At 50.7% G+C, this 27,399-nt stretch overlaps 1 protein-coding gene and 1 long non-coding RNA gene across 2 annotated transcripts in view; one reads left to right on the top strand and one right to left on the bottom strand.

Moving 5' to 3' along the window:
- The window catches only part of PRDM16 (PR/SET domain 16), a 311,655-nt gene extending 291,854 nt beyond the window's left edge, over positions 1-19,801 (bottom strand). The window contains exon 1 of the mRNA XM_054647787.2: positions 19,627-19,801. Within this exon, the coding sequence (XP_054503762.2) occupies positions 19,627-19,663 (37 nt within the window). The 5' untranslated portion in view covers positions 19,664-19,801. The remainder of the gene's footprint in view (positions 1-19,626) is intronic.
- A 96-nt stretch (positions 19,802-19,897) lies between these two features.
- Positions 19,898-27,045, top strand: LOC143695667 (uncharacterized). Its single transcript, XR_013185103.1, has 3 exons — positions 19,898-20,080; positions 20,609-20,884; positions 26,619-27,045. It is a non-coding gene; the product is annotated as an uncharacterized LOC143695667 (long non-coding RNA).
- The last annotated feature ends 354 nt before the right edge of the window (positions 27,046-27,399 follow it).

Genomic DNA, 27,399 nt, shown 5'->3' on the forward strand with positions numbered 1-27,399 from the left:
GAGAAGGAGGGAGAAGGAGGGAGAAGGAAGGAGAATGAAGGAGAAGAAAGGAGAAGGAAAGAGAAGGAAGGAGAAGGAAGGAGAAAGAAGGAAAATGAAGGAGAAGGAAGGAGAACGAAGGAAAATGAAGGAGAAGGAAAGAGAAGGAAGAAGAAGGAAGGAGAAGGAAGCACAGACACTTCTCAAAGGCAAACTGTGGTTGGTGTTTCCTCCAGGCTCCGAGTCTCCATCCTTTAATCCCGTGCAACATTTATGGAACATTCCTTCCCTCCTGCTCTGGAGCAAGTGCAAATAGGAGTTTGGCAAAGAGGAGCTGCCCACAAGGAAGGAGCTGCTCGGAGCAGTTGCACCAGAATTTGAGCTAAACCATAACATCACACGTCTGAATAATGCCGTGAAAAATATATAAAACCTGTTATGGCATTAAAAGTTTAAACCCCATAAATCTTCAGCATGCTATTTACTGGGCTGAGAAGGTGACAGAAACAACATTCTGAAGTGGAATAGGAGAAGAAAAGAAAATGGAGTGCGGGGAGCAGGGGAAACCCCCGGGACATGGCCAAAAACGCTGGAAACAGGCAGGGCTGGGGCTGGCAGAGTGACCCTGAGCTCTGTGCACACACACCCCCCCAGCAAACTGCTTCATTAATGCTCTGGAAAAAGGGATTTACCAAAATAGACAGGAATTTAGAAGGGGGAAAAAAGTCAGGGCAGGATTAGCAGGGAAGGAAACATGGAGCAAGTAAAATTCACTTCTCAGAAGGTGCCATTGAGAGCCCTCATTCATTTTGTCCTCCTGATGCTCCCACTGGCTGGGGAGGGGATGGTTCTACAGACAACAAGGATTAAACTTGCCAGCTACAAGGTTTGCTCCAGCATTTGCCAGATTTCAATACAAACTGGAAGTTCAAGTTGAAATTGAAATAAACCCCCACGTTTTGTCAGCTTTCAAGCTGGAGCTTTGCTGTAGCATCAGTCTGGTCTGAGCTCCTTCCCACAGGCACAATCCCTGAGTTGTGGCTCTCAGCTCTGTGTTACAGCACAAAAAATAGAATTTTTCAGTAGTTACTGTGAGAAAGATTTAAACAACCCACTGCAAATTCTGCAACCTGTCAGCCCAAACCGTGGGGAAGTTATCTGGGGGTTCCAGCTGGAGCCTATCCCTCATTCAAACCAACTTTCTTTCACTTCTAATTGAGAACAAATTCCATTTTCATCTGTGACTGAACTTTTTGAGCCCTTGTAGCTTCAAGTCAGCTCATTAACATTACTTAGACATCGGTTTTATAGTTGAATTATACCATGTTTATACTGTGGAATTCCATTACTTAATTGCTTCACTACTGGAAATTTCAGTGGGGTTCTCATTTTTCGCATAAATCTCAAGAATAAACATGTTTCTGTATTTCTCTTACTTAATTAAGTGCATGTTTCATAAAAAAAAAAAAATAGCCAACATAGACAAATTAGGCAAAGAATCATTTGTTTAATCAAAGGGGAAACTCTCACTGCAAGTGAAGGGGGAAACTCCTGAAGCTTTGGCTCTTGCTTCTGGTGAGTGCTGAGGGCTCAAACTCCTCCAAATTATCCAAATGTGTTCATCCTACAGAAAATCTGTGCTGGGACTCACCCCCACAGTGCTCTTGCAGCAAAGGAGAAAATTGGGAAATATTCCCTGTGGAACAACAAGGTTGGGCTGAGCCCAGGGTGGCTGCAGGGATGGAGGGGAGGGAGCTGTGCCAGCCCCTCCACCCAACACCAATTAAATCATGGCATCATTAAGGCTGGAAAAGGCCTCCAAGGTCATAAAACCTGACCTCTGACCAAACACCAGCCCACCAACCCACAGAACATCCCACCCCATCATCCTGGCATGGAAACAGGGCCCAAAATGAGAGACACGCTGAAAAATCCTCCAAATCACCGCAAAAATCGTCTGTGTTCTTCCTCTGCACCCCAAAATCAGCCCCAGCAGCTTTAGAGAGCTCTGTTAACCATCGTGTCCAAGCGTGCTCTTGTGGCTTCCCATTGCCACAAGCAGCACTTCCTCTCCCCTCTCGCAGGAAATCTGCCCTGCCTTCACCTGGCTTCAGTTTTCCTAAGTTTTTTAATGCAGGTGAAGTGTAGAGGATCCCTTTGGATCATGGCAGTGGTGGGTTTTGAGGTGGTTTGTGGGGTTTTTTTCCAAGGTTTTAATAAAAATCCCTCAGCAGCACTTCCAGCTCCTTCCCTCTCCCAGTGTGGGAACACCAAAGTTGTTCCTGCTCCTTGCTTGAAGGAGAGAAACAAGAAATTAAACCAAGAAATAGCAGCAATAAATGTCTGAATTTTAGGTCCTTAGCAGGATTATTTTGTCTTTTCACAAATTTGCTTCCCCCTCCGTACAAAAGTTTGCACAGCTGAATAGGTTTGGAGTTCAACAAGGGATAAAATAATGCCTCAAAATTAATGAGAGTTAGAATTAAAGTAATTAATGTTTTAACAGCTATTTTCTATGATATGAGCTGAGCAAAGAATACTCTTAAAAAAAAATCAAACTAATTTCACTAAATTGTGAAAGGTCTATTTTAGCTACTCATTCATTTTAATTCTAATTTCTGTTATTATGGATCTTTACAGTGTTTAGGTCAACAGAGATAGAAACTGGGCTTTTCCTACAACTGCTAAACCACTCTCAGAGTTCATTTCCCTTGCTGGAACCTCTTTCCTGCAAAACCAGCCAGACACTTGCTATTTACCCCATGGTGCAAAATTCCAGCACTTGGCTCCCAACAACTCCTTTTGCCAGAAGCTGCTCCTACAATAATTGTGGAGATAAAATTCATTCAGAAAAAAAAAAACCAACAATTTAAGATATTCTCTCCTGTTGCCCTTTAGAGGTGGCATCATCTGCCCCCTCTGCCCTTTCCTCCCATGAGTTTGCTCTGGGACACAGCTCTGTGGGATTAAGACCCAAAAATACTGAAAGATCCTATGTGGGACAACATTTTACTTAAATATTTTAGGAATTATTACCTGGCAGCAGCAGCAAAAATCCATGGGAGCATCAGGAATCTGTGTCAGCACCTGACAGCTGAAACACAGCCAGGCCTGTACTTCCCAAATGAAATCTGCCTGCACAGCCACATGAAATCCCACCCCACAGCACTCAGGGCATTTACAGCCACCAGTCCATCACATCTGAAGGATGGGCTAAATGCTAATCAATAATTTATCCATATTTTTAATATGACATTATGGGCTCCGATGTAATAATTTTATAATTTATATTATATTATATTATATTATATTATATTATATTATATTATATTATATTATATTATATTATATTATCTATATATTATATTGTATTGTATTATAATATAATATATATATATTATATTATAATAATTTTTCCTTCCATTGAGGCACGTGGGGTGGCATAAATGATGGCCCTGTGACAAAAGGGGAAGGTTTATCCACAGGAGTGACCTCTGGCAGAGCCATCTATGCCACCTGCCCCTGGGAGCTGCAGCCCCTCTGTGTGCTCACAGCACTGCAAAAGCTGCAGTGAGGAAAAGGTTTTCCACTGGGCAGGTCCAGGAAAAATTAGAGGTATCATTTTTGAGGAAAAATTAGGTTTCAGAAAGGAAAAATTTATCATTAGGTATCATAGAGGAAAAATTTAGGGATCATTTTTGAACCAAAAAAGAGGAAATTTATGTTAGATATACAGAAGGAATCGTTCCCTAGGAGGGTGGTGGGGTCCTGGCACAGGGGGCCCAGAGAAGCTGTGGCTGCCTCTGGATCCCTGGAAGTGCCCAAGGATGGAACTTGGAGCAGCCTGGGACAGTAGAAAGTGTCCCTGCCCTTGTCAGAGATTTGGAAATAGAAGATCTTTAAGGTCTCTTCGAACCCAAACCATTCTGCTTTTATGATTTTTGACCTTTGCTTTGATCCGAATGCCCCAACTCCCACACTTCAAACAAGTTTGGGCTTTAGGTGTGTAGGTGCTTCCAAACTTAGCTCAAAATTGGTGTCTACAATACAAAACCTTCTCTTACACCCAAAACCAATCAGGATCCCCCTGCCCATGGAGTTCTGGGCAGCTGGAAGGGTTTTGGGGCAGGTGACATAAAAGATAAAGGACATCCAGGAAGTTCTCTGCAGCTGGAAGGGTTTTGGGGCAGATCACCTAAAAGATAAAGGACATCCCAGGGTGGAAGGGTTTTGGAGCAGGTCACCTAAGAAATAAAGGACATCCCAGGGAGTTCTTTGCACCTGGAAGGCTTTTAGGACAGATCACCTAAGAAAGAAAGGATGTCACTTGGCTGCCCAGGGAGTTCTGTGCAGCTGGAAGGGTTTGGGGGCAGGTGACCTAAAAGATAAAGGACATCCCAGGGAATTCTTTGCAGCTGGAAGGGTTTTGGGGCAGATCACCTAAGAAATAAAGGACGCCACTTGGCTGCCCAGGAATGGCTCCTCCCTGAAGAACCTGGAGCAGCCCCTAACCCCGGTGCCCTCCTGGCATGGAGGAAGGGCTGGGTTCCCAGCAGCTGGCTTCTCTGCCCATCCCTGCAGCACAGGGGGGTTATCCCAGCCTTTGATTCTTGTGGCAAGGCCCAAAATCTTCCAGGTGTTGGCACAGAGAGGCCTTTTAATCTCATTTCGCTGCAAACTCCTCTCCCCTGGCAGCCAGCTCTGCCCCAGGCCCGAGCCCTCAGGGCGTGAAGCTGCCGGTGGCTTTGGGAGCAAACCCAGCAGCATTATTCCATTTCCCCCCGCTAAACAAAAGTATTGAGGTCTCTTTGTGAGGGAAAAGCCAAGCTGGATTCCTTTATCCCCCTGCCCTTTGCGCTCACAATGCCACACTCTGTCTGCCGGGCCCAGGAGGGGAGTGTCCCCAAGGTCCCCACAGGATTCAGGCCTCTGGTAATGGAGTCCTGGGCCTGAGGGGAAGCAGCAGCCTCCTCCAGGCTTGCCTTTGAACGAGGCTAGTCTGTCAGGGCTGGGGAGCAATTTAAAACCACGGGGAAAGGGGGAGCTTAGGTGGAGAAGAATGATTTCTTATCAAAGCTGCCAATAGAGGAGACCCAGGTGGTCGGGCTGAGGGGGATCCCAAAGGCTGCAGATGAGGTTGAGGAATAAACGGGGGCTTTCAGCAGCTCAGGCCAGCCTTGGGAGGGGACAACCAACACTGGTGTCCTCCTGGGGGTGGCAATGCTGACATTTCCTCCTGGGGGTGGCAATTCTGAAATTTCCTCCTAGGAAACATCAGACTCACAGGTAGGAGCATTGCAGAGGGGACTGGGATCCAGGGGAGGATCAGAAATTCCCTGAAATGCTTTATACACCCAGACATGAGAGAGATCCCAAAGGCTGCGATGAGCAGATGAGGTTGAGGAATAAATGGGGGTTTTCAGCAGCTCAGGCCAGCCTTGGGAGGGGACAACCAACACTGGTGTCCTCCTGGGGGTGGCAATGCTGACATTTCCTCCTGGGGGTGGCAATGCTGAAATTTCCTCCCAGAAAACACCAGACCCACAGGTAGGAGCATTCCAGAGGAGGCTGGTATCCAGGGGAGGATCAGAAATTCCATTAAATTCCAATAAATTTGTACACATCCACACATGAGAGAGGTGGGCACTGGGAAGCCACAAGAACACGCTTGGACACGATGGTTAACAGAGCTCTCTAAAGCTGCTGGGGCTGATTTTGGGGTGAAGAGGAAGAGCACAGATGATTTTTGCAGTGATTTGGGGGATTTTTCAGTGTGTCTCTCATTTTGGGCCCTGTCACTCCCACCCTCCCAGACCTATCCCATTCTGTTCCGTTCCTCATCTCAAGTGAAACAGAATTTTCATTTCTCTCTGGTTTCTGGGAATAATAAAAGCAGTTTGTGCAAGAAACAAGCCAAGTTGCAGGAATAAAGTTGTTCTCAGGCAAGAAAACTCAGCAACTGCTGTCACCAAACAATTGGGGCTTAAAAACATTTTGAAAACCTGTTTTAAAGCACTGTCTGTGCACAGGAAACATCCCAGACTTCACTAAAGACATTGAGAATCCTTCTAATACCTTGAAGTGTGTGGGGGGAAGTGTAATCTGTTTTGATAACTCCTGACATTAAACAGTGATAAATAATTAAATCTGTTTAACTGTTTCATTAACTAAAGATAGATGGGGAGAGCTCCACAGATAGAATATAGATCAAAAAGATTGAGGCTGGCTCTAAATTCCCCTGATGTTTTATGACACCATTTGTATTCTGTCACTCACTAGCTTTATGTATAGTCCAAGCTGTGAACTGAATACCCCATTCAGAAAGCCACTCACTCTGCATGTTATTGCAATTTAATATTTTCACACACAGACACATCATTATCTTGGAACCCGACACTGCAAGGAGAATTCAGTAATTTTTCAAGAGTGCTGGTTGTTGGGGTTTTTTTTTTTGTTCTAATGGAAGCATTGAGGCACAAGGATCTAAATGGCCACTCTGCCAATATTTAACCTCTACATAGATACATCAGCAGGTTGGTACTGGGCTGTTTTGGAGGCTTTTTCTCATTTTAAATGTGTCATGCCAAAAGAATGAAAAAGGAAAATTAAGAATCTGCCTGTGTAAACAAGAATAAAACTCCTTGCAGAATTATAACTTGTGATTCTGAACTAGAAGTAAAGATACAAAATACATATATTGACATGGAAGTCCTCCAGGCTGTCTCTTCAGTCTTCAATTACCAAAACATTGCCTTGGAATGGGATCATCACACTTATTCTGGGATTCTGAGGGGGCAGAAATGCACATTACTCTGGGATATTTGAGAAGAATCAGGCACAGAACTCTACAAATTGCAGATTAAAAAAAAAAAAAAACCCAAAACCAAGCACATTTACAAATATTTAAAAGCCAAATCACACTAGAAGAACTTTAGAAGTGGAGATAAAGGCAGGGCTGATTTTTTTCCATGGAGATAAATCCTTCTTACCCCAGCCCCTCGGTGGTTAATCATTAACCAGAGCTGCACAGGGACCCAGACAGAAGGAAAAACTCTTTATTTGGAGTTTTTTATTTGGATATCCCAAAGATTCCAGGGCCTTCAGGACCTGCTCCAAAGTCCTGCAAAGTCCATGGGAAGCCCACCAGGAGCCACCAAGGCCTTCAGCAGGTTTGGGGCTCCCAGCTGTGAGATTTTGCTGCTGCTCAGCCGTGGGGAAGGTTCCCTCAAGGCCCCTGAGGAGCTGCACAGGAGGAAAGACAAAATTCCACCCTGGGAAATGCAAAATTTCATCCCAGAATTCCCAGTTCCTGCTGCTGAGTTGGACACAAAACTCAATTTGCCCTGTTACACCCTCGGGATTTTCACAGGGCGAGAAAAGAGAGCTCAGAGCAAAGGAATCTGCCACTATTCCACTTTGCCCCCACCTCATTTCCCAAAGCTCTGGATTCTGCAGTAAATAACCAGGAATTCTCAGGCAGGGAAGGTGGGCAGGGCCATTTCTCTGTGCTTTTTCTCCAGGTTTGGGATTGGGGCTGAGCCCCTGACCCACCAGAATTCTGCTCAGCTCCCCCAGCCCAGCCTGCAGGTCCTTATTGCTGGCCTGAAAAGCCAAATTCTCCAATACAACACAAATATCACACAAATATCACACAAATATAACACAAATCTCCTGGATATCACAGCCACAGGAACACCAAGGAGGTCCTGAGTGGAATTAATTCTGCAGCAGGGTTTTTTTCTGGTTAATGCCTCCGGACTTGTTTCCCAAACTGCTAAACCACGATATTTAATAATAATAATAATAAAAAAAACTGTTACTGTCCATTGGGTAAAAATAGATTTAGAGATGGGTATGAAACTCAGGCTCCTTTTCCTGATCTACTGCAACAGATACTGCAGCTCCAAAAATCAATATTTAGCTGGCAATTGGCTCCTGGTCATGGGAAAAACTCTCTGCCTGTGGCTGGAGATGATGTTGGTGCCACCAACCTTGGGGACTCCAGAGCCGCCCAAAAATGCTTCTTTATCTGAAATGGGACTCAAAAAGCCAAGAGTTAAGAGAGGAAATGAAAAACACACTTGGAAACGTGGAACATCTGCATCACCCACCTGCTGCTGGAGCAGCTGTGGGGTCCAGCAGGGATCCTCTGGGGGTTTTCACAGGTTGGTGTCTCTTTGCTTCACAGGTGCACCCATTTTTTATACCAATAATCATAAAGCCCTGAAATAAATCATTTCAGGAAGTACTAGAATCACCTAAAAGGTCTCAACTGAGCAAATACTGTGTCCGTGTGGAAAAGCAGGAATGTCTGAATGTTCCAGGGAGCATCAGTAGCTCCTCAGGCATTTCCTTCAGGACACCAGTGAAGATAACCTGGATTTCCTGCAGGCTCACCTGAGAAAATCCCTCCCTAATAAACACTATCAGGAACAGAGGACAAAGGACCAAATTCTGCCCTGGACTTTACTGGGTAAAGACTTGCAGGGAATTCTAGCAGGAAACATTTAAGAACTCCCAAAGTAACCAAGATCTGGTTTTATTCTCCTATATGGGATACATGAGCAGAACTGTTGCTGAGCAAAAGGCTTTTCAAAGTTCTCCACGAGGTATCAACTCCTTTTAAATCTGCCTATTGTGCCATGTAGGGATTGAAATTTATTTTATCCCTATGTGATAATTCTGAAATAAAATATATGATCGCTTGCAAGTGGTGCAGGTTCTTTATTTCACATTGAGGCAATAAAATATAAAATGAAACCAGTCCTTTTCTATAAACAGAAAAAATAAATGGTGGAGTGATTTTATACTACATGAACTCACAGCACAGCCATTTAAAAATTCATTTACATGATTGAGCCCAAAAGGTCCATTTGCCATGAAATAAAAAACACTAAACACTGTCCTGAAAGCAAAGAAAATGCCAGACTACAAGCAAACAAAAGCTTTTTTTTTTATTAGTGTCTGAGATGGAATGAAAGATTTTAAGCCAAATATGAAACTTGTAAAAAAAGAAAAAGAAGGAAAAAATCAGCTGCAGCAAATTCAACAAAATCATCCCAAGGAGCTCGGTGGGAGCTGGACCAACACAAAGGTGATTAATGAGACATTGCTGGTCCAGAAATCACAGAGTGCATCCCTCCCATGTCACAGATGGAGCAGCTGAGGGTGAATTATTTTTTTAAGCTGGGAAAGTTACTTTGTCAGCTCAGTGAAATGCCAAATTCCTGCTTTTCCTGCATCCTGGAGCAGGTAATGTTGTTTCAGCGTGCTCCAAGTTGGCTTTGGTGTAATAACAGGGCACAGGAGCTGCCCTCATTCCACCACTGCTCCATTCTGCAACTTTTCCATGTTCAGAGCAAAACTTTGGGTCAAACTTCCTGCATTTCTTTCCAGCCAGCAAATTCTGACCCCAGAGAAAGAGAAGAAACTCCTCAGCTAACACAGGCCTGGAGCTGGGAGCCAGTCCTTGCCTGGAGCTGGTCCCAGCCTAATCCTGAGCCTAAACTCAGGTAAAGCTGCTCGTGGCAATGATGGAAAAGTCTCTTTTTTCCACCCTTATCCTGCAGTTTTCCTGACACCCCACAGAGCCCAGGCCACCAAGAGAGAGCTGTGATCCCAGTCCCAACCCTCCAGTGCTGGAGCTCTGGCTGCTGAGAGTTTCAGACTTTCTGTGCTGATAAGAGAACACTGCATTGACCTGAGAAAGCTTCAAAAGAACTGGGATTATGGGTGTGACTAATTCTAAAAATTAATTCTAGAACTGGGATTGTGGGCTGAATAAAAGTGTGTAATATCACAACTTAGAGTTGAAGGGTTTAGAATACAGTAATATATATAAAACAAGATAGAGGTTTTAAGGCAGAAGCTGGTCCTTCTTCTTCACCTTCCTCTTCATAGGTTTAAGTGATATTTTATAAGAATCAACCCTCTACAGGCACTGGCACCACTCTGTGCCTTCCAAACCCAGGAGAAAAACTGCCCCAAGCTTCTTTAGTCCCCCTGAAGTGATTTCATCCCGAGTAGGAAACAAAGCTGATTTTTCTCTTGCCCTGCCACGCCAATAAAACAATAAATTGGTATCACTAACACCAAGGTGCCGCTGCTGTAAAGTTAAAGATAGGGAAAGAAAATGAACTACTGGTTATGACAGCAGGGGAAGGGAGAAGAAATAAATAAAGCTGAGTGCGTGCAAGGGAGCAGATGGCTCATGTCCAGTGTGGCCCATCCTCTGTGGATTACTCCCCTGGAAAGGAAGTCCTTGCCACTTCAGAAAATAGCAATCTGTCTAAAAAATGCTGAGGTTATAGAATTGATCATTCCTTAAGTTAAGGAGAAAAACCAAGCTGAGCCAAACTGCATTTCTGCAGCAGATATTGATCTGCAGAGGCTGGAAGTGAAGCCCCTTAAAGCAGTTCTAGACCCATATTTGTACATTTTTATTATGCACATGCACACAAATCTCTGGGGCCGTGTCCTCAGCTGGTGAAAATTAGGTTCATTGATGTTGATGCTGATTTACATGAGTCAGGGATCTGGCCTTGCATTTAAAAAAGAAATCCTGAGTTTCAGCAGAAATCCTGAGTTTCAGCAGGAATCCTGAGTTTCAGCAGAAATCCTGAGTGAGTTTCAGCAGAAATCCTGAGTTTCAGCAGGAATCCTGAGTTTCAGCAGTTTCAGCTCAGATCAGGCACAAGTGCTGTGCCCAGCCTTCCTCATGGGTTACACATCTCTTAAACCAGCCCTGGGTGCTCTTGCACAGGGAACAGATTCATTTTAAAATCAAAAAGAGCAGTTTTGTGGCCAAATTGTGGCATCTGAAAAATACCCAGGGTGGATTGAGGGGGTGCAGTGTGAACCAAAGTGCCAGGATCTGTGTGGTTTGAGGATTTGGGTTCAGATGGGCTGGGTTGGGCTGAACCTCACAGAATCAGGGCTGATTTTGGGAACTCAGAGTGGGATGGGCACAGCTTCAGTTTTTCCCTCTCACCTCAGAGCCCAAAGGAACGCTCAGAGCTGGTTTGGGATGTTCCTCACTGGGTTTTCATGGGAAAAAAAAAAAAAGCTGAATTTTTGAATATTCCTCATCTGCACTGCTGATGAAACTGCTCCTTGCATTTGCCCTCCCAAAATTGGAATTATAACTGGAGCAACACAAATTTGGTTCAAAAGAAACCAACCCTGAGTGCTGAGAGTCCATCTCCAAAGCAGGGAGCTTCAGGCAGGATCTGTGTGTGTTGAGGATTTGGATTCAGATGGGTTGGGCTGGGCTGATTTCAGAATCAGGGCTGATTTTGGGAACTCTTCCCTCTCACCCCAGAGCCCAAGGGAACACTCAGAGCTGGTTTAAGATGTTCCCCTCTGGAGCTCATGGGAAGAAAATCTGAATTTTTGAATATAGCTGAAGAAGAATATTTCAAAGAATAGCTGAATTTTCCTCATCTGCACTGCTAATGAAACTTGCCCTCCCAAAACTGGAATTACAACTGGAGCAACACAAATTTGGTTCAAAAAAAAAACAAACCCTGAGTGCTGAGAGTCCATCTCCAAAGCAGGGAGCTTCAGGCAGACAGGAGGGGATTTTCTGCTGGGGAAGCAACCCATGAATCATTCAATAAAGCCTCCTTTTGATAATGAATAGCCAACCTTCTCTGGTGGTGATAAGATATTTTAACTGAAAACATCAGGCCATGTTTAAAAAATGATTACAAATTATTTTAACAGTGTATTTGCAGAGGGTTATAAAAACAGCTATAATATTTTTGTCTTGGATTCTAGAATTACCAGGGTGACAGCTAATGCAGTAATGATTTGTTTCAAATGCCAGTGTTTAAGCTGTATAAAGCTGATTTTATACATTTTTCCAGTAGGCCGCATTGTAGTTAATGAAATTAAACACACCAATCGCATTTGTCCCCAGGGGATGAGGAACTGAACACGCCACTGGTTTATTTTTTTATTAAAATAAATTGCAGCCAGCAAGATGGACTAATTGCCTACAGAATTGAAAAAGAAACATTCCATTGATATAATTAAGCCAATTTTCATGGACAAAAATAGTTATAGTGGATATAAAATAAGCAGAGCATTCAGGGCAGTTTGACTTCTCCCCAGCCCCTCTGTATTTTGTCCAGAACATTAACTATTAAACAAATATGGATCTCAACCGGGCTGACAGTGTTATCTGGTAATGATGGCTAAATTGATCCCAATAGCTGAGGCCAGGGCATTGTGTCTCAGGGCTCTGTTGGGAGAGTTCCCAAGCCAAGAACAACAGAGCAGCAAAAAAAAACCAAAAAACAAAAAACCAACCCAAAAAAACCCAAAAACCCACCTCCCAAACTGGACCTTAAAGCAAAACACCTGAAAGATGTAAAACTATGGAGGCATAAATTAATCAGCGCCTGGTTTCTCTTGGGCTGACGCTTCGCCCCTGGTGCCTGTGCAGCTCTGCTGTGGGGAGGGCTGTGGTGCAGCCAGCCCCACTCTTGTCCCCAATATAATCCCAAAAAGGGGATGGTGAAGAGAGGACAGAGTCTTTCCACAAAGTCTTCCCACAAAGTCTTCCCACAAAGTCTTTCCACACCAGCTCAGTGCAGACCAAGATTTACCGTGATGGGAGCATTATTCTGTGGCCTACTGGAAATAATTTGGCTGTCTCAGTCCATTTTCACCTGGCAAATGTCTCCCCAAGAGGACCAGTGGCCTCGTTTGCAGCACAAAAGTGGGTTCAGTGGTATAGAAAACCCCACCTTATTAGCTATTTTTTATAAATTTGGGTAAAACACCTCTGTTAGGGAACATGATGAAAGTTCAGTCACCCTCTGAACAGAAACTTTCCTTCCTCCCACTGTCCTGCACAGAGAAGCACTTAAATCCATGGAAAAGGAGTTCATTTTCCAAACCTATCCACCAAGACATCCCTTGCTGCAGGGAAATTTCTTCCCAATTACAGAAAAAAAAAAAAAACCCAAAGATAAAAAAAAATCTCCTTATTCAGGGCATGAACATTCAGAAGCATGATGCACACTTAGTGCAGGGATGAAAGTCATATTTCATTTTTATGAGCAAAGAAGGTGCCATCACTCAGGGAGGGAAGAGGAGGAAGAAATCCTCCACGGGACAGGGACACTCTGTTACAGATTTGGACGGTGCACGAGGCAAACCCAACTGCAATAAAAATGAAAATAAACAGCCGTGAGGAGGTAGCGCTGATGCATGAAAATCCATTAGGAAAAGAAAAGAAATAATAAGGTCGTAGATCTTTTCCACTCCAACATCCCTGAACTGAAATTTCTCCAGAAAAAAAAAAAAAAAAAAGAAAGAAAGAAAAAAGAGAAGGAAAAAAAATAAAATAAAAAGGTGTATTTAAGATGAGAAAGGCCAGCAGGAATTTTGGAGGGGGATGCCATATCAACAGGCTGTTACCCAGAGTGGAACAAATGTGTTTTTTGCACATCCCCTTGTTCGGCTGTGTCCATCCCCAGCTGCAGACAGACGCTGTGCATGTGCATTTATTGATGTGCTGGGCTCTCACCCCCCTGGGACGAACGCTATCTTTTGGGAAATAGGCACGAGAAAATCATTATCAGCCAAGGTTTGGATGTTTCCCCTTAGCGCTAAATCGGAGTTTGCCATTTAAATAATCCCTAAGTGGGGGGAAAATAAACACGTCCAGTAATAGGAGAGAGCCAGCAAGTTGTGGAAACAAAGCCTGAGCTTGTCCTGGCCCACGGAGGGCACAAATAATCCCAGGTGCCATCAGCTCTGTGCCACAGGAAGGGTCTGGGTTGGGAATGCAGCTTTTTCTTCCACTAAACAATTTCACCCAGCTGAAGTTTTAATGCATCAAGACGGAGGGGGGGAAATAATAATAACCAGAGAAAATGGAAATTTTACAGGTACATTTTTCCCTGCAAAAGCAGCTCTGAAAAATGTGGATTCTCCTCCTGATCCTGCCAGCAGGAGCGGGCAGGGATCCTGCACAAATCGCTGCACTCACCTCCTCCCTTCCCCAGCCCTGCCAGAGGATCACGACTCATTCCCCACCATCCAGGTGGCTCCTGAGCCTCACCTCCTTCATGTTTGCAAACTTCTCAGGCCTTTGTCTTTAAAGCACCGTATTAACCAGCACCGAGCTTTTTATAAACCACGTAAGCCGTAATAATCATAGCCATAATCACAATAATAACACTTCTTACTCAACGGGGCCTTTCCTTGCGACAATCTCCGGCTGCTTTGCAGACACGAAGGAGCTCAGCCGTGCCTGGAGAGGCGATTTCCCTGCGGCACAGGAGATTCCCGTGCCATTCCCTCTGGCACAGGACATTCCCGTGCCATTCCCTGCAAGGACCGGAGCCCGCAGCCCGGCGGGCAGGTGGGACCCGGAGCAGCGGGGCCGGAGAATCCCGGCAGAATTCCCCGCTCGTGGAACGCTCCCAGCCGCCCGAGGAGCCGGGATATCACAGCAGCGAGCGGTAGCGATGAATTACAGCGCTGCCGTGGGGTGAAATCCAAGCTCCTGCCTCGCTTTTTGCCTGGAAAGGAGCGGGGATCGTGCGCGCTTCAGGTGCGCTGCTCTCCATCCCGGCCGGCTCTTGCCAACCCTGCTGCCCTCGGGGCTCTCTGACCCCGCTAATGCGTGGCTAAAATCGGGCAAAAGGGCAGTTCTGGGCTTTCCCGACATCGGTGTCTTCCCCAGGTATTTTTAATAGCAGCCCTCAGGAAAATGTTGGGTTTATTTTTATGCCCCCAGCTCATTAAAGACCTCCTCTGCCATCCCTGAAGCCACACAGCAGTCCCAGTGCAAAGCCTAAAAATAAAGCAGGTTTAGGTGGCCGAGTTAAAAAACTAAACATAAAGTAGAGATTCAGTCCGATTTCTGCACGGAACATTCTGGGTCGTGACCGTACAGTAGCTGTGATTTTAATGCGTGTTTTAAGAGCTTTGTATGTGCGCTGCCAGCCCGACAGACAAACGCCTCTGCACAGACAGACGCGCCTTGCACCGGCACGGAGGTTTCGCAGGGAACGGGAATTCCGTGAAATCGGGAATTCGGCGGATTTGGGATAGCGTGCCTTTCTCTGACGCACTTGATAAACTTGGATTTGTGCGCGGAGCCGCCGGTGCTGCCCCGTGATGGGAGCGCACGTGGATGGGCATCACACGCACCTCATGCGAGCTGCTCGGACACCCAGGAGCACTGGCCCGACCCCAATCCCGATCCCTTTGGCACCTCGGAGCTGCCCTGCGGGTGAGAGCAGCCTGTGCCCCTCTTCCAAACCCCAGCTCGGTGCCCCCGTTTGCCAAATTCCTGCCCAGGCCAAGGAGAGGACGTGCCCTGCAGTTGTTCCCTCTGTGCTTTTCCCCAGATAACCCACGCGGGACGAGTGGGGGAATTGATACATTATATTTGTAGAATTTGGTGGGGGGGGGAATGAAAAAAAAATAAATTAAGAGTAAAGTGATCTCAAATGCTCGGCGATTTTTGTTGAAGCGCTAATTACGCATCACCTTAATTAGCGGATCAACCCCCCCCTCTTCCCTGCCCCGCATCCCTAATTGCCTAATTGAACAGATCCGGGGCAGGACAGGGGGGGACCCAGCCACGGTGGGGACCCGGCGGCGGCTCCGCACCTGCGCTGGGCTCCGCACCCGCGGCTGCTGCTCGGGAGAGCTTTGGGGACATCCCGGTCACCGAGGGCAGGGAACCGAGCCGGGCACAGCGGGGCCGCTCGCTCCTCTCCCCGGTGACCGGGGCTCTGGGTAGGGACAGGGCAGAGGGAGAGCTTCGGAGATGGGGAAAAAAATCTCAACGCCCCAAAGCGCCATAAATTTTCCTCCTCGGTGCGTGGCAGCTTTGGAAGCGTCTGTGGGAGCACAAACGGAGCCATGCGCCTGGAAGTGGCGCTTGGGCTCCAGCTCTCCTCGCTCCTCTCCCTCTCCCTTTCCCCTTCGCTGTCTCTTCAGCCTTAATTAAAATAAAATTAATAAACTATCAGTAAACGGGAAGCCTGCTCTCTCCTCGAAGGCGAAGCCTGAAACCGAGGAACCGGTGCCGGGCACGGCAGGGTTGGGTTCACAACCATTTTCCTGCCAATCCAGCCTGCCCGGAGGATGCACCGGCGCTGCCTGAAAACTCCGGCCCCAAAGTGTGCCTCGGTCCTATTCCTAACAGTGAAAAACAAACGGGGCTGCAGAAGTATCAGCCACCGGTTGCCAGCGTTTATTTAAGAGCCTGCGATCCTGCCCTGCCGTGTGTGGCTCGGTGTCGCGGTTGTTCTCTGAAATTCACGGATTTCGAAAGGAAACGAATTCGCTGTAAGCGTGCAGCGCCCAACTCCTGTGTCCCTCGCCTCCTCCGCATCCTCTCCCTGCCAGCAGCAGCGAGACCCCCGGCTGCTGCAGAGCCTTCTCCCCGCTCCCCAGATTTGGTTTTCTCGCCGAAGGACGAGGCCCTTGGAGCGGGACGGATGCGGCTTGGCCTTCTACCTGCCCGTCCCGCTGATCCCTGCGGGGCTGCGGGCGGCCGAGCCCCGGAGCCGCGGGGCACAGCCCGGCCCTGCGGGGGATGCGGGGGCAGCGCTCACCTGGGCGCCGGCACCCCCGGGGCTGCTGCTCCTCCCTGCACCCTGAGCGAGCCTCGTGTTTTTGATTTACAGCCCTTTCTAAAGGCTCCCAGCCCGGCTGGAAGGCGCGGAGCGAGCGAGAACCATTCCCGGCTCCGGTTCAGCTCCGCTGCCCCCGGTACCTGCCGCTCTCCCGGTGTCAGCGGCACTGAAACCGCCGAGAATTCCTCTCCCACCCCAGCGCACACGCGTTCTCCCCTTTTGCCGGGCAGGTAATATTGTGGAATTCCCAGCGGAGCCTCACATCTGCTTAAAATATTGTCCAATGGAATGAAATTCTGCGGCACACGGCGTGTTTTTAAAGCCCCGTGCGCCGCTGCCTCGCACGGCTCGGCGGCCGCGCACCGGGGCCGTGCGGGCTCTCCCAGCACCCGCAGCCGCTCCCGGGGCTGGAGCAGGCAGAAAAACGAGCTGGGAAGGGACCTGATGGATCCCATGCGGTGAAAGAAGTTGTGGCTACCTCGTCGGGGAAAATACAGCGAGATCCCACACTCGTGTCCGTGTTTAATCTGTTTGGCAAATAAATACTCCTGGGATATTGAAACCTTAGCTCTGGACTACTGTTTTGAACTGTGATCCCTAAAAAATCCTCGGCTGAAACCCCATAAACCGTTGGGCCTTGTATTGTATTAAACACCTGATTTTAATCAGGGCTCAGCCTCCGAGCAGGCGCTTCCAGGCGCGTTCGCGGCCGCCGGGAAGGGCTCGCTCCCGGCCGCGGAGCTCCCAGCCCTTCCCTGAGCTCTCGAGATATCCAGGCACCGAAAATCTTTGAGTCCTTCAGCTACAGGAGCTCGGTGAGAGCTCACGGAGGGAGCGTGGAGGGTCCCAGCCGCGCTCAAACGCGGCCGGATCCGCATGGCACCCACCAGGGACACATCTGGAAAAACCCGCGCTGAACCCACCGGGACACATCTGCAAAAAAAACCCGGGGCCTTTTCAAGAAGTAAAGAGAAATGGAAGGAGAGGCGAGGGAAAAAAAAAAAAAAGAAATAAAATAAAAGTAAAAGTGAAATATTCCGCCTTATTTAACCATTGAACTTCGCTTTTCCAGCCAAGAGAGCTCTGAAAATCATTCCTCACTTTAACAACCTAAAACAATCAGTGACGACTTTTTAAAAAGTTCTTGTTTGAACGGGGACGCTTAAAACGAGTGTTTATTGTGAAAAATATAAATTAAAGTAAAATAAAATCTCTGGATTAATTCAATGAACTTCCCGTACAACGATGGGGTGACAATGTTGACCACGCACAGAGTCACCCATGCCGCCCTGAGCAGCGCTGGTGCCCGCAGAGCCGAGGGAGGTGTTCGGGGGACACACGGACACGCTTTGGGGACAGGGGGGACCTTCCTGGATCGCGATGGAAAATGTCGCGACACCAAGGTGAACCGCGGGGCCTGGGGCCGCCAAACACCAACGGCGGCCGGAGCTCGGGGCCGGCGACAAACGCGGCGACAAAAGCGACTTTGTGAGGAAAAGTGGCCCCGGGAGCCGCGCTGGCTTTGGGAAGGGTCCCCCCTGGAAGCGGGGCGGCCTCCCCGGGAAGGGGCGAGCGCGGCTCATCCCGAGGGGCGGCACCGGCCCTCGCTGACCTTGGCGGCCTGGGAAGGCTCCGAAATGACGAACTTGAATGCCAAAATCAAGCTCGGAGCCCACGTGTGGGAGCGCTGGAGCGCCCGTGACCCCTCGGCAGCCGCGGGGAGAGGCTGAAGCCCGAAGGGGTTTGCAGAGGGGGATGTTCTCCATCACCTGGGGGGATCCCCCCCGCCTCACCCCCCAGATCCCGCGGGGGATCCCGTGGAAACCCACGCGAGGAACCGGAGCGGGCACCGCTGCTCGCCCGAGCCTTTTCCGAGAGCTACGAGCGGAGTTTCCAGCGGGGCACAGACTGAGCTGGAACTTCTGCAGCGCCCGATACTTCGCACCGAGGCAGAGCGAAACAGAAACTAAATAATAGTAGTAGTAGTAATAACAATAATTATAATGAGAATAATAATAATAAAAGGACAGACTGGCTGCCCAGCTCCGGGATCCTGCGCTGCCACCGGAACCTAACAGGGAATCACCGAGGAACCATCCCGAGCCTTTGCAGCGGGGCTCTGCGGGAGCGGGGGCAGAGAGGACCCGCTCTTCCCTACAAAAGCCACACTCTCCTTCCTCCTCGGAAAATCCAGGCTAAAAACCACTCGAAAGAAAGATCGAACGGGGAGAAGGTTCGCTGGAAGACGGAGGGGGGGAAAAAGCTGCGCGGCGAGACTTACGAGCTGCAATTCCACCCCCAAGTAAATTTTAAAAAATTAAAAATTAAAGACACTCCCCCACACTCCCCTCCCCCAGACCTTCTTAACCCCCAGCTGGGACACCCGAGCTGCCTTCAGGATCTTCCCTCTGGACCTGTGACTCCAAAGCCCCTCACTGAGAGCGGATCCATTTTTGCTACAAATTCTCTTCCTTCCCTCTCCTCGATAATTGTTCCCGAGACCAGAAGGGTTTCTCCCACTCCCCCCCTGCCTGTCTCTCTCTCTCTCTCTCTCTCTCTCTCTCTCTCCCCCTCTCTCCAGCGCTCCGTCTCTCGGCTCCCGCCGGCAGATGCCAAACGCAGACCTCTAGCGCCCACTATTTCAGGAGCCGGGAATATTATTTCACAAGACTTGGAACGACTCAATAAAAAAAAAAAAAAAAAAAAAAAAAAAAAAAAAAAAAAAAAAAAAAAGTTGCTCGCTATCCCCTTTCGTCAACTTCCAGCTCTAACTTTCGCTTTTCTCCCCCGGCCCCGCACCGCCCGCCCGCCGCGGTAGCGCGGAGCGGAGCGCGGGGCAGCGCGGAGCGCGGAGCGCGGAGCGGAGCGCGGGGGGATCCGCGCCCAGGGGCGGGCGGGCGGTGCGGGGCTGCGGCCGCCGCGGGGAGGGAGGGAGGGAGGGAGGGCGAGAGGGGCTCAGCCCCGCGCAGCCCCCGGCCCGGCTCCGTGCCCCCGGCCCCGCCGCCGGTACGCGGAAGAAGGGAGAGAAAGGACCTACTTTTGGGCAGTTTTCTCGCCCTCGCCTTGGATCTCATCGTGTCGGCGTGTGGATTCCTCTCCTCCTCCTTGAGCCCAGAAGCAGCTACACACTATCTTCATCTCCCCAGCATTGTCAGTTTGGACACCTTCGCACATGCGCACAGAGCATTCAATCTGACACCCTCACCAGGGCCAAAAAAACTTTCCAATGTATTCATCATCATCGGGCTGGTTTGGTCTTTTTTTTTTTTTTTTCCCTTCTTTTTTTTTTTTTTTTTTTTTTTTTTTTTTTTTTTTGTCCTATCCTCTTCCTCAGACCACTTATCTCTGCCCCCTCCGCTCTGCCGGCACCATCACAGCCTTCCCTGATCTGCCCCTTTAAGAAAAATCAGCCCTCTCCGCTCCTAACCCTCCGCACACTGACCTTACACACTGGACAATATTTAAGGATCAAGGTGCCATCCTATAAAGAGGTGATTATTATTATTATTATTCTATTATTATTGTTACTACTAAATAGCAATGCTGTAGAGAAAGTTTGTTAGTAGTTGTCATCTTGTAAACGTTCCTAGTTTGGACATGCTTTTGTTTTTAATCTGAAAAATGTTTATTTACGTAACTTTTCAACCAGTGTCTGTCTTTATTTTCTTCCTTTTTATTTTTTTTTTACCCTTTTATTTCTTTCGCCTTCCTCTCCCCCTTCGGCTCAGGGGCGGGAGGGGGGGGGATGCGGTTGCCTAACTCTTTAAAAATAATAACTTTTAAAAATACCAGAACTCGCGCTGTTGTGTTTTGTCGGTACTTCTCGCGTTTCTACCCGAATTTTTCCAGCCTTTCGGCAGCTTCGCTCCTTTATCCCCGGCTCGGGTTCGCCGATGCTCGCGGGGATTTCAGCCCCGGTTTGTCGCGGGAGGGCCCCGGGCCCCGCACCCCGCGGGCAGCCGGGAGGGGTCGGGGAGGGAAGGAGGGAGCGAGGGCGGCCGCTCTGCTCTGCCTTTCAGGTGGAAGGCAGCGCGCTGGGGCAGCGCTCCCCAGGGACGGGGGAAGCCGCCAGACACCCGAGGAAAGGGGGGAGAGCAAGGACAGACACCCCCGGAGCCCCCCAGGACCTGGCCGGGCCCCCTCCGAGCGGAGGTAGCGAGCGCTGGGCCAGAGGCGCTTTGAAGAGAGGAGCGAAGTGTAAATAGCCGGTGATTGATGTGCTGGCTTTGACTGCGGAGAAAGCACTATTTTAATTCAAGTGGCCAGGTCAGATGGTCACGGAAGAAGGTTGAAAGGTAGGATTTAATGAGATTAATATGGAGAGAGGGAGAAAACGCGCGTCGCCTTGAAACATTCCGTAAAATAATGGGGTGAGGGCAGCGCGGCGCTCCGCGCTGGAGGTGCGCACCCATCCCGGGGAGCCCTCGCACCGAAGGGCACCGCAAAAAAAAAACCCAAAAAAAAAAGCAAAAAAACAAAGCAAAACTTGTGTGGGTGCGTCAGGTCCCTGCTGGAAGCCATTCCGCCAGCTGCACTCCTGCCCTGCAGGTGGAACTGGGGAAGGGGGGGAATATTCCTGCTAATTACCGGTTTTCCCCTCCTCAATAAACTCTTTAATTGCAAATGGGAGCAGAGGCCTTTCAGATGCTACCGAGGAGCCGGCGTTCGAGGGAAGGGTGGGGGGGGGAGCGGGAGGCCAAATAAAATAAATCCGTTTGAAGGGAACCCGGAGCCACGTGTCGCCTAAAATGCCGAAGCGGTGCCTGTGAATTCCTGCCTCGAGGACGCCGTTCCACGGCGCGCCGGGCACCCCGAGGTTGGAAAAACAAGCTCTTCCCAGCCTCACCGGTGAAACAGGAGCTCGAGTGTTCCCAACTCATTGAAATATTTCTTCCAGCCATCCCGGACTCTCGCTGTCCCCGCGTCCCCCACACCGAGCCGCTCCCGGGACGGGCGGGTTTCGCTTTGAAAACGTCGTGCTGGGTTATTTCTCGCTGTTCTTGCAGAAAACCGGGTAGAGCCGCGGCCGGCCAGGGGAGGATGCCCCGCTCGCCGGGGAACGCAGGGCACGGAGGGCTCGGAGCACCGGGCGGGCACCGCGGCCGTGCCCCCCCGCAGCCCCAGCCCCGCACGACCCCGGCTTTTGTTTTCTGGCCAAATCCCCCCCATCTCCATCACCCAGACTCCCCCAGGAATCAGCTCCTGTGGGGAACAGCCCCGCTCCAGCGGAGCCGCTCTCGGGGATATTCGGGGAGAGGCAAAACGCTTTTGGGGAGGGTGCACGGTTTGGGTGGCTCAGGGGGTACCACGGTTTGGGGGATGCTTCTGCAAACGAAGCCAGCGAGAGGCGATCGAAAGGCGCCGTGCTGGGGCTGCCCCGCTTGTCCTCGGCTCCCCGGCTCTGCCCGTGCGGCTTCCCCGGCTCCGGCCGCGTTCCTGCCGGGCCGAGGCGGCAGCGGCCGGGCTGGAGCGGGGAGCGGAGCTCCCGCAGCCTCCGGCGGGCACTGAGAGGGGCGGCAAGGCCGGGATGCGGCGCTTTGCCTGCCCAGGAAAGGGGGGAAAAGGGGAGAAACCCCCCTCCCCTAAAATAAATTATAAAAGGGTGAAAAAGGTGGGGAAAAAAAAAAAAAAGAGAGAGAGAACGAATTTGGAAGGGCCGGTGCAGGAGTGTGCTGGCCGTGGGCTGCGGTGCGTGTGGGGAAGGACACGCTGCCATCCCCGACACGAGTGGGATCCCTTCCCGCAGCGGTTCTGCCCCCGGGAACGGGCCGGCTTTGCCCCGCTCGCTGCCAGCCCCAGCGGCTCGGGGCTGCTGCCGAGGGCACGGCCCGGGCGCTCGGGGCTCAGCGCGTCCAGGACGCGCTCCTGCTCCCACCGGGGCTCCACGGGGCCGGTTCTGAGCCCCCCGCCCCGTGGAAGGAGAGGAGTCCTGGGGCTCCCCAAGGAGGTGCGCGGCCGGGCAGGGAGAGCCTCGCAGCCCCCCCGGGATCCCCGAAGCGCCCCCCGAGTCCCGGCGGGCGAGCATCCCGCGGTGGGCACCGGCTTCTCCAGCCTGCACCTGTTTGAGTGCGTGGCTCTTCCACGGGGAACCACAAACTAAACGCCCGTGCAGGAGGAAGGGAGAAGCGCCCGGAAGGTTCTGGGTGCTGCCGGGTCAAGCAGGGCGGCTGCCAAGGCGCAGGGAGCCCGGGCCCTGCCCGGCCTGGAGCCGCTCCGTGCTCCGCCGCTTCCCCAGGAACTCTGCCCACGGCCACCCTGGGGACGGCTGGAGGGGAAAACCACTCCAGCGGAGGCGGCCGATTTTCTACCGAGAGTTAATAACCATCTCCTGCAGGGAAAGAAGCGGCCAAGATCCTCTGTGCGGCACACGCTGCCAGGGGACCCGCGGGGCTGCATGGCCGGGCCGAGGGGCGTCTGGGGGGTCTGGGGGCACAGGGGAGCGGGCGGTCCCGAAATGAGCCTGCTTGGGGTTGATCCCCCCCGTGCTCGCCCCTTTTTGCGCCTCCACCCTGGTCTCTAACAGAGATTTCAGCGCGGCGTGGGGCGGGGAGGGTCCCCGCAGCTCTGGGGAGGGGGCGCTGGAGCGGCAGGGATTTACGGGTGGGTTCCTTGGCACCTCCAGGACAGCCCAGGTGTTCCCAGGTGTTCTACAGGGCGGGGTTGGGAATTCACCACGCTCCAGGGTGAAGCGCTGCGTGGCAACTTCGCCCGGCCCCGCTCCCCGCGTGGGACCCCGGGCTCGGGTGGGCACCCACGGGGGCACGGCAGGAGGCGCGGGGGGCTCTGCGAGCTGTTTCGCACAAGCGTTTTCAAGCAGTAAAGAAGATTAAAACGCTCGAGCCCGTCCAGCTCGCCCGGGCGCTGCCGCACGCCCCGAGTCACCCCTTCTTCCCTGGGAGGATTTTCGCATCAATCACTCCTTGTTCCTGCGCGCGGCATTCAACCGGGAATTCATATTTCGAACTGCGCAAGAACCCGGTGGCACAGGACGGGGCTGCGCTCCGCAGGGGTGGCGGATCAAGGCGCTGAGAATGTCACACGCTTCCCTGGGGATTTTCCCCGCTAATCTGCCGCTAATGAGCGGCGGGAGCGCACCCAGGGCGGGACGCGGAGCTGCTGCCTCGCACCCACGCCGCTGCTCGCATCCCTCCTGCCGAGCCATTCCGACACCTCCCGAGCCCCGGTCCCTGCGAGCAGCCGGCACAAGGGGGCGGTTAAGGACAGCCGGGAGCCCCGGGGACAACGGGGACAAGGCGGGGAGCCCCCGCCGAGCATCCCGGGCCAGGCGGCGGGGACAGCTCGCCTTGCCAGCGGCGGCTCTGGGAGAGGCAAAAAAAACCCCCATAAAAATAACAAAAATTAAACTCTGCAAAGGTGGATGCGCCCCCTCCCCGCTCCGAGGAGGTGGCGAGGCACCAAGCCGGGTCCTCCCCCCCGTGTCGGGGCCACCCGGAGCCTCAGGGGTGGCTCAGGTGATGGAGCTCAGGGCGGGTGTCACATCCTGCACCCGCCAGAGCCTTTCCTGAAGTGACCTATTTACACTCTCATTGGTTTAAATTAATTTTTTTTTTTTTTTTTTTTACCCGAAAACCTTTGAGAAGCGGCGGAACAAGCGCCAGTGAGAAAGGGAGAAATGGATGCGTTTTGTACAGGGAGGGGAAAAAAAAAAAATGAAATTAAGTCGGTCTTGTTGGTCCCCTCAGCGATGAAATACAGAGGGGAAGATTAATACTGCAGCATAACCTGTGCCTGCATCCACTGTCCTGCACCTCTTCCCTGATATTCCAGCTGCACTGAAACCCGTCTGTGCATCAAAATGAGGCGATCAGACTATTTTTTTTTTTTATTGTTATTTCTAGAAGAAAACACTGGCTCCTCTGGCCATGAAAAAACACCGTGTCAATTGCCATTTCAGATTTTTCAAAAAACATGTTCAGCTCTAAGAATTCCTCCGAATTCGTTACACTCCGCCGCGCGAGGCTGCTCCTTGCTGGTCCCGGCGAAGGTAAAAAATTCACGTCCTAAAATAAGAAGTCGTAAAAAAAAAAAAAAAAAAAAAAAAAAAAAGGGGGGAAAAGAAAAAGAAAAGCACCATTTACATTTGAATATCTAACTTGAACATGATTATAATTACAATCGTCAGACATCGAGCAGTGTTGTCTCCCATGAACAGACAGTTTTGAGGATGTAAACACAATTTTAATCGTGACGGTCTCTGGGAATGAAGGGAAATTAAGGACTTTTATAGCAATTTTTTTTCGACGTTTGATCAAAATATTTTTGCCCGGAGATTGCTTGCCAAATGAAAGCAGAATGGAAACGATGTGCGCTGTAATTCAGCAGAGTTTTGCCACGGGTAGAGCCCAAACCCCCGGTCTGTCAGGGCTGTGGTCTCTCCTTTCCCCCGAGGCATTTTGGGGAGCGGCGAGTGGCCCTGGCCGACAGGTACCGCTGGGGCAATTTTCCATCAAGCATTTTTCAGCCCAAACGCCCAATTCTGAAGCCACTACAACGACCTGAGCCGCCTTTTCCCTCGGAACTGGCAGAACTGCCCCCGATTTGAGGCTGGCAGGGAGATGCAGCCGCTGGCGGGGCCGGGGCGCGTTCCCCTCCCCGGATTTGGGGTTCCCCTGCCCGGGGCACCCCCTGGTCCTGATCAGCCCCGAGCCAGGCCCGCAACCCCGCAGGGCTCCGGCCAAGGGAGGGGGATTTGCGTTGATTAAATATTGTGGGGGTGGCGATTTGAACCCCAAATCTCCATTTGCTCCCACATTTGGAGCTTCCTGCGCTCGTCCCCGCGGAGCAGCGCCCGCTCTGGGGGTGCCCCCAAGCCCTGCGGACCCCGATGGAGCCCTCGGGGGGTGTCCCCTCAGTGTCCCCTCCTTCCTCTGCCCCTGGGGGTGCGGCACCGCAGCTCAGCCCCTAAAACGCAGCGAAATTCCCCAAGGGGACACCCAAGGAGGCGCCCGGGTGTCCCCGCAGGGTCCGCGCCTCGTTCACTTGCGCTGCCCCCTCTAAGGACGGCTGCGGCGGGGCCGGCTGGCTAATTATTAGCTATTAATTGAGTTCAAGACCTTTTCCGGCGTTGGGAAATGAGGAGCCCGAGCAGCGATCCCGAGGAAGGGGCTGAGCACAGCCCAGAGCCGCGGCCGCGCCGTCCGGGCCTGCCCCAGAGCCCCAGGGGCGGGGGAAAGGAAGGGGTGGGGTGGGGGGGGGGAAAAAAGGGGCGACAAAAATTCATGAGGTGAAAATTACAGAAACTTCAGAGGCAGGGATTGATTTCCGAGACACCTCGGGGAGAGGGGGGAGAGGGGCGATGCCCGACGGGGCGGGCCGGGGGCTGCGCTGGGGTCCCCGGGCAAGGTGAGGAGCGGGGCCCGGGGTCCCCCTGGAGCCCCAGCGAGCTCCTGCCGATGTCGCTTTCTTATCTTTGCACGCTTCCACCTTCCAATTAAACTTCCCCAAATTGCCAAAAGGCTGATTTGCATGCAAGGGACCCCGCTCAAAGATGCTAACTTATTGTCTCCTCCCAGAACTTAACATTTCTCTCTTCAGTTCTCACTTGAAAGAAGTTTTAGAACAGTATTCAAAGACTGTCCAAACGAACAAAACCTTCCCCTTCGCTCGGGAGAGAAATCCGGTGTATTCAATACCAGGGCATATTCTCAGAAGTTTGCAGATTTGGGTTTAAAGGCGGTATTGTTCGTGCCTTTTTCCTGAAACTTCTTTATTTTGTTTTTTTTTTCTCCCTCAGACCACGGCTCACATGCCTGCAAAGGATTATTAAAATAAAACATCATAGAGCATTTTTCCTCCTTTTTTCCCCCCTCCTTCTTTACTGTTTAGAATTACTTTTCTGGAGGAGCTTTCCAAGCATCCCCCCCCAACCCCGCAAGTCATAATTAAGAACACTTTTTTCTTTTTCCCCCCCCTAACAAACAGGAAAAAGACTCAAACCCTTCTCCGAATGTTCCTTTTTCTTTAAACACCAACAGCGTTCTAAAATCGGAAACATTTATCTGTTCCCAGAACACCTGAAAACATTCTCGGGGCTGGACGGACGCTGTTCTTCTACAGCTGAACAAATGAAAGCGGCGAGATTTTGATACCAGAAGCATCTGTGAGAGCAGAAAATAAACGCAAACCTAAATTCTTATTGGGTTTGGGGGAAAAAGAAAAAACCACAAACCAAAAACCTGTTTACAAGGCGCCGGGATCTCTGCGTTCAGACACCCCATACAGCGAGTTTTCTTTTTAGGATTAAAAGATGATGATCCAATGGGCTGAGGATGTAAAACTCCTTTGGGGAACGCGATAAACTGCAAAAAGCCAGTGGCAACTCATTCCTGATTAACTCCTTTTTTATAAAGGGGCGGAATGGAAGCGAACAGGGACCCCGACGGGACACGAACATATTTTATTCATTTAATACAAAGCAGCTCCTTAAAAAAAAAAAAAAAAAAAAAAAAATCTTAAAAAAAAAGCCGGTTCAGAGCATAACTCACGGGCCAGGGGGGGGGAAAGCAAAAAAAACCAAACCCTGATGGGGTGTGAGGTGATGTCGCCGTCATCCCTCGCTCGTCCCGGGGGAACGCGGCGGGCACGGGCGGGATGCGGGACCAACCCGGCCCCCCGGGACCCCCCGATGCTGGGGGACCCCCCTGGCTCTCCCCGCTGACCTGAAGGGCGGAATCAGCGCAACGGTGTAAGGGCAGAGAGCACAAAGAGCCGCTGTGCTCGGCTCTGCGGATCATCAGCGGAGATGGGGAAGTATTTACGGGGCTCTCTCGGAGTGACTGGGTCCATCGGC

This window comes from Agelaius phoeniceus, chromosome 24, assembly GCF_051311805.1.
Source record: "Agelaius phoeniceus isolate bAgePho1 chromosome 24, bAgePho1.hap1, whole genome shotgun sequence".
Classification (NCBI taxonomy): domain Eukaryota; kingdom Metazoa; phylum Chordata; class Aves; order Passeriformes; family Icteridae; genus Agelaius; species Agelaius phoeniceus.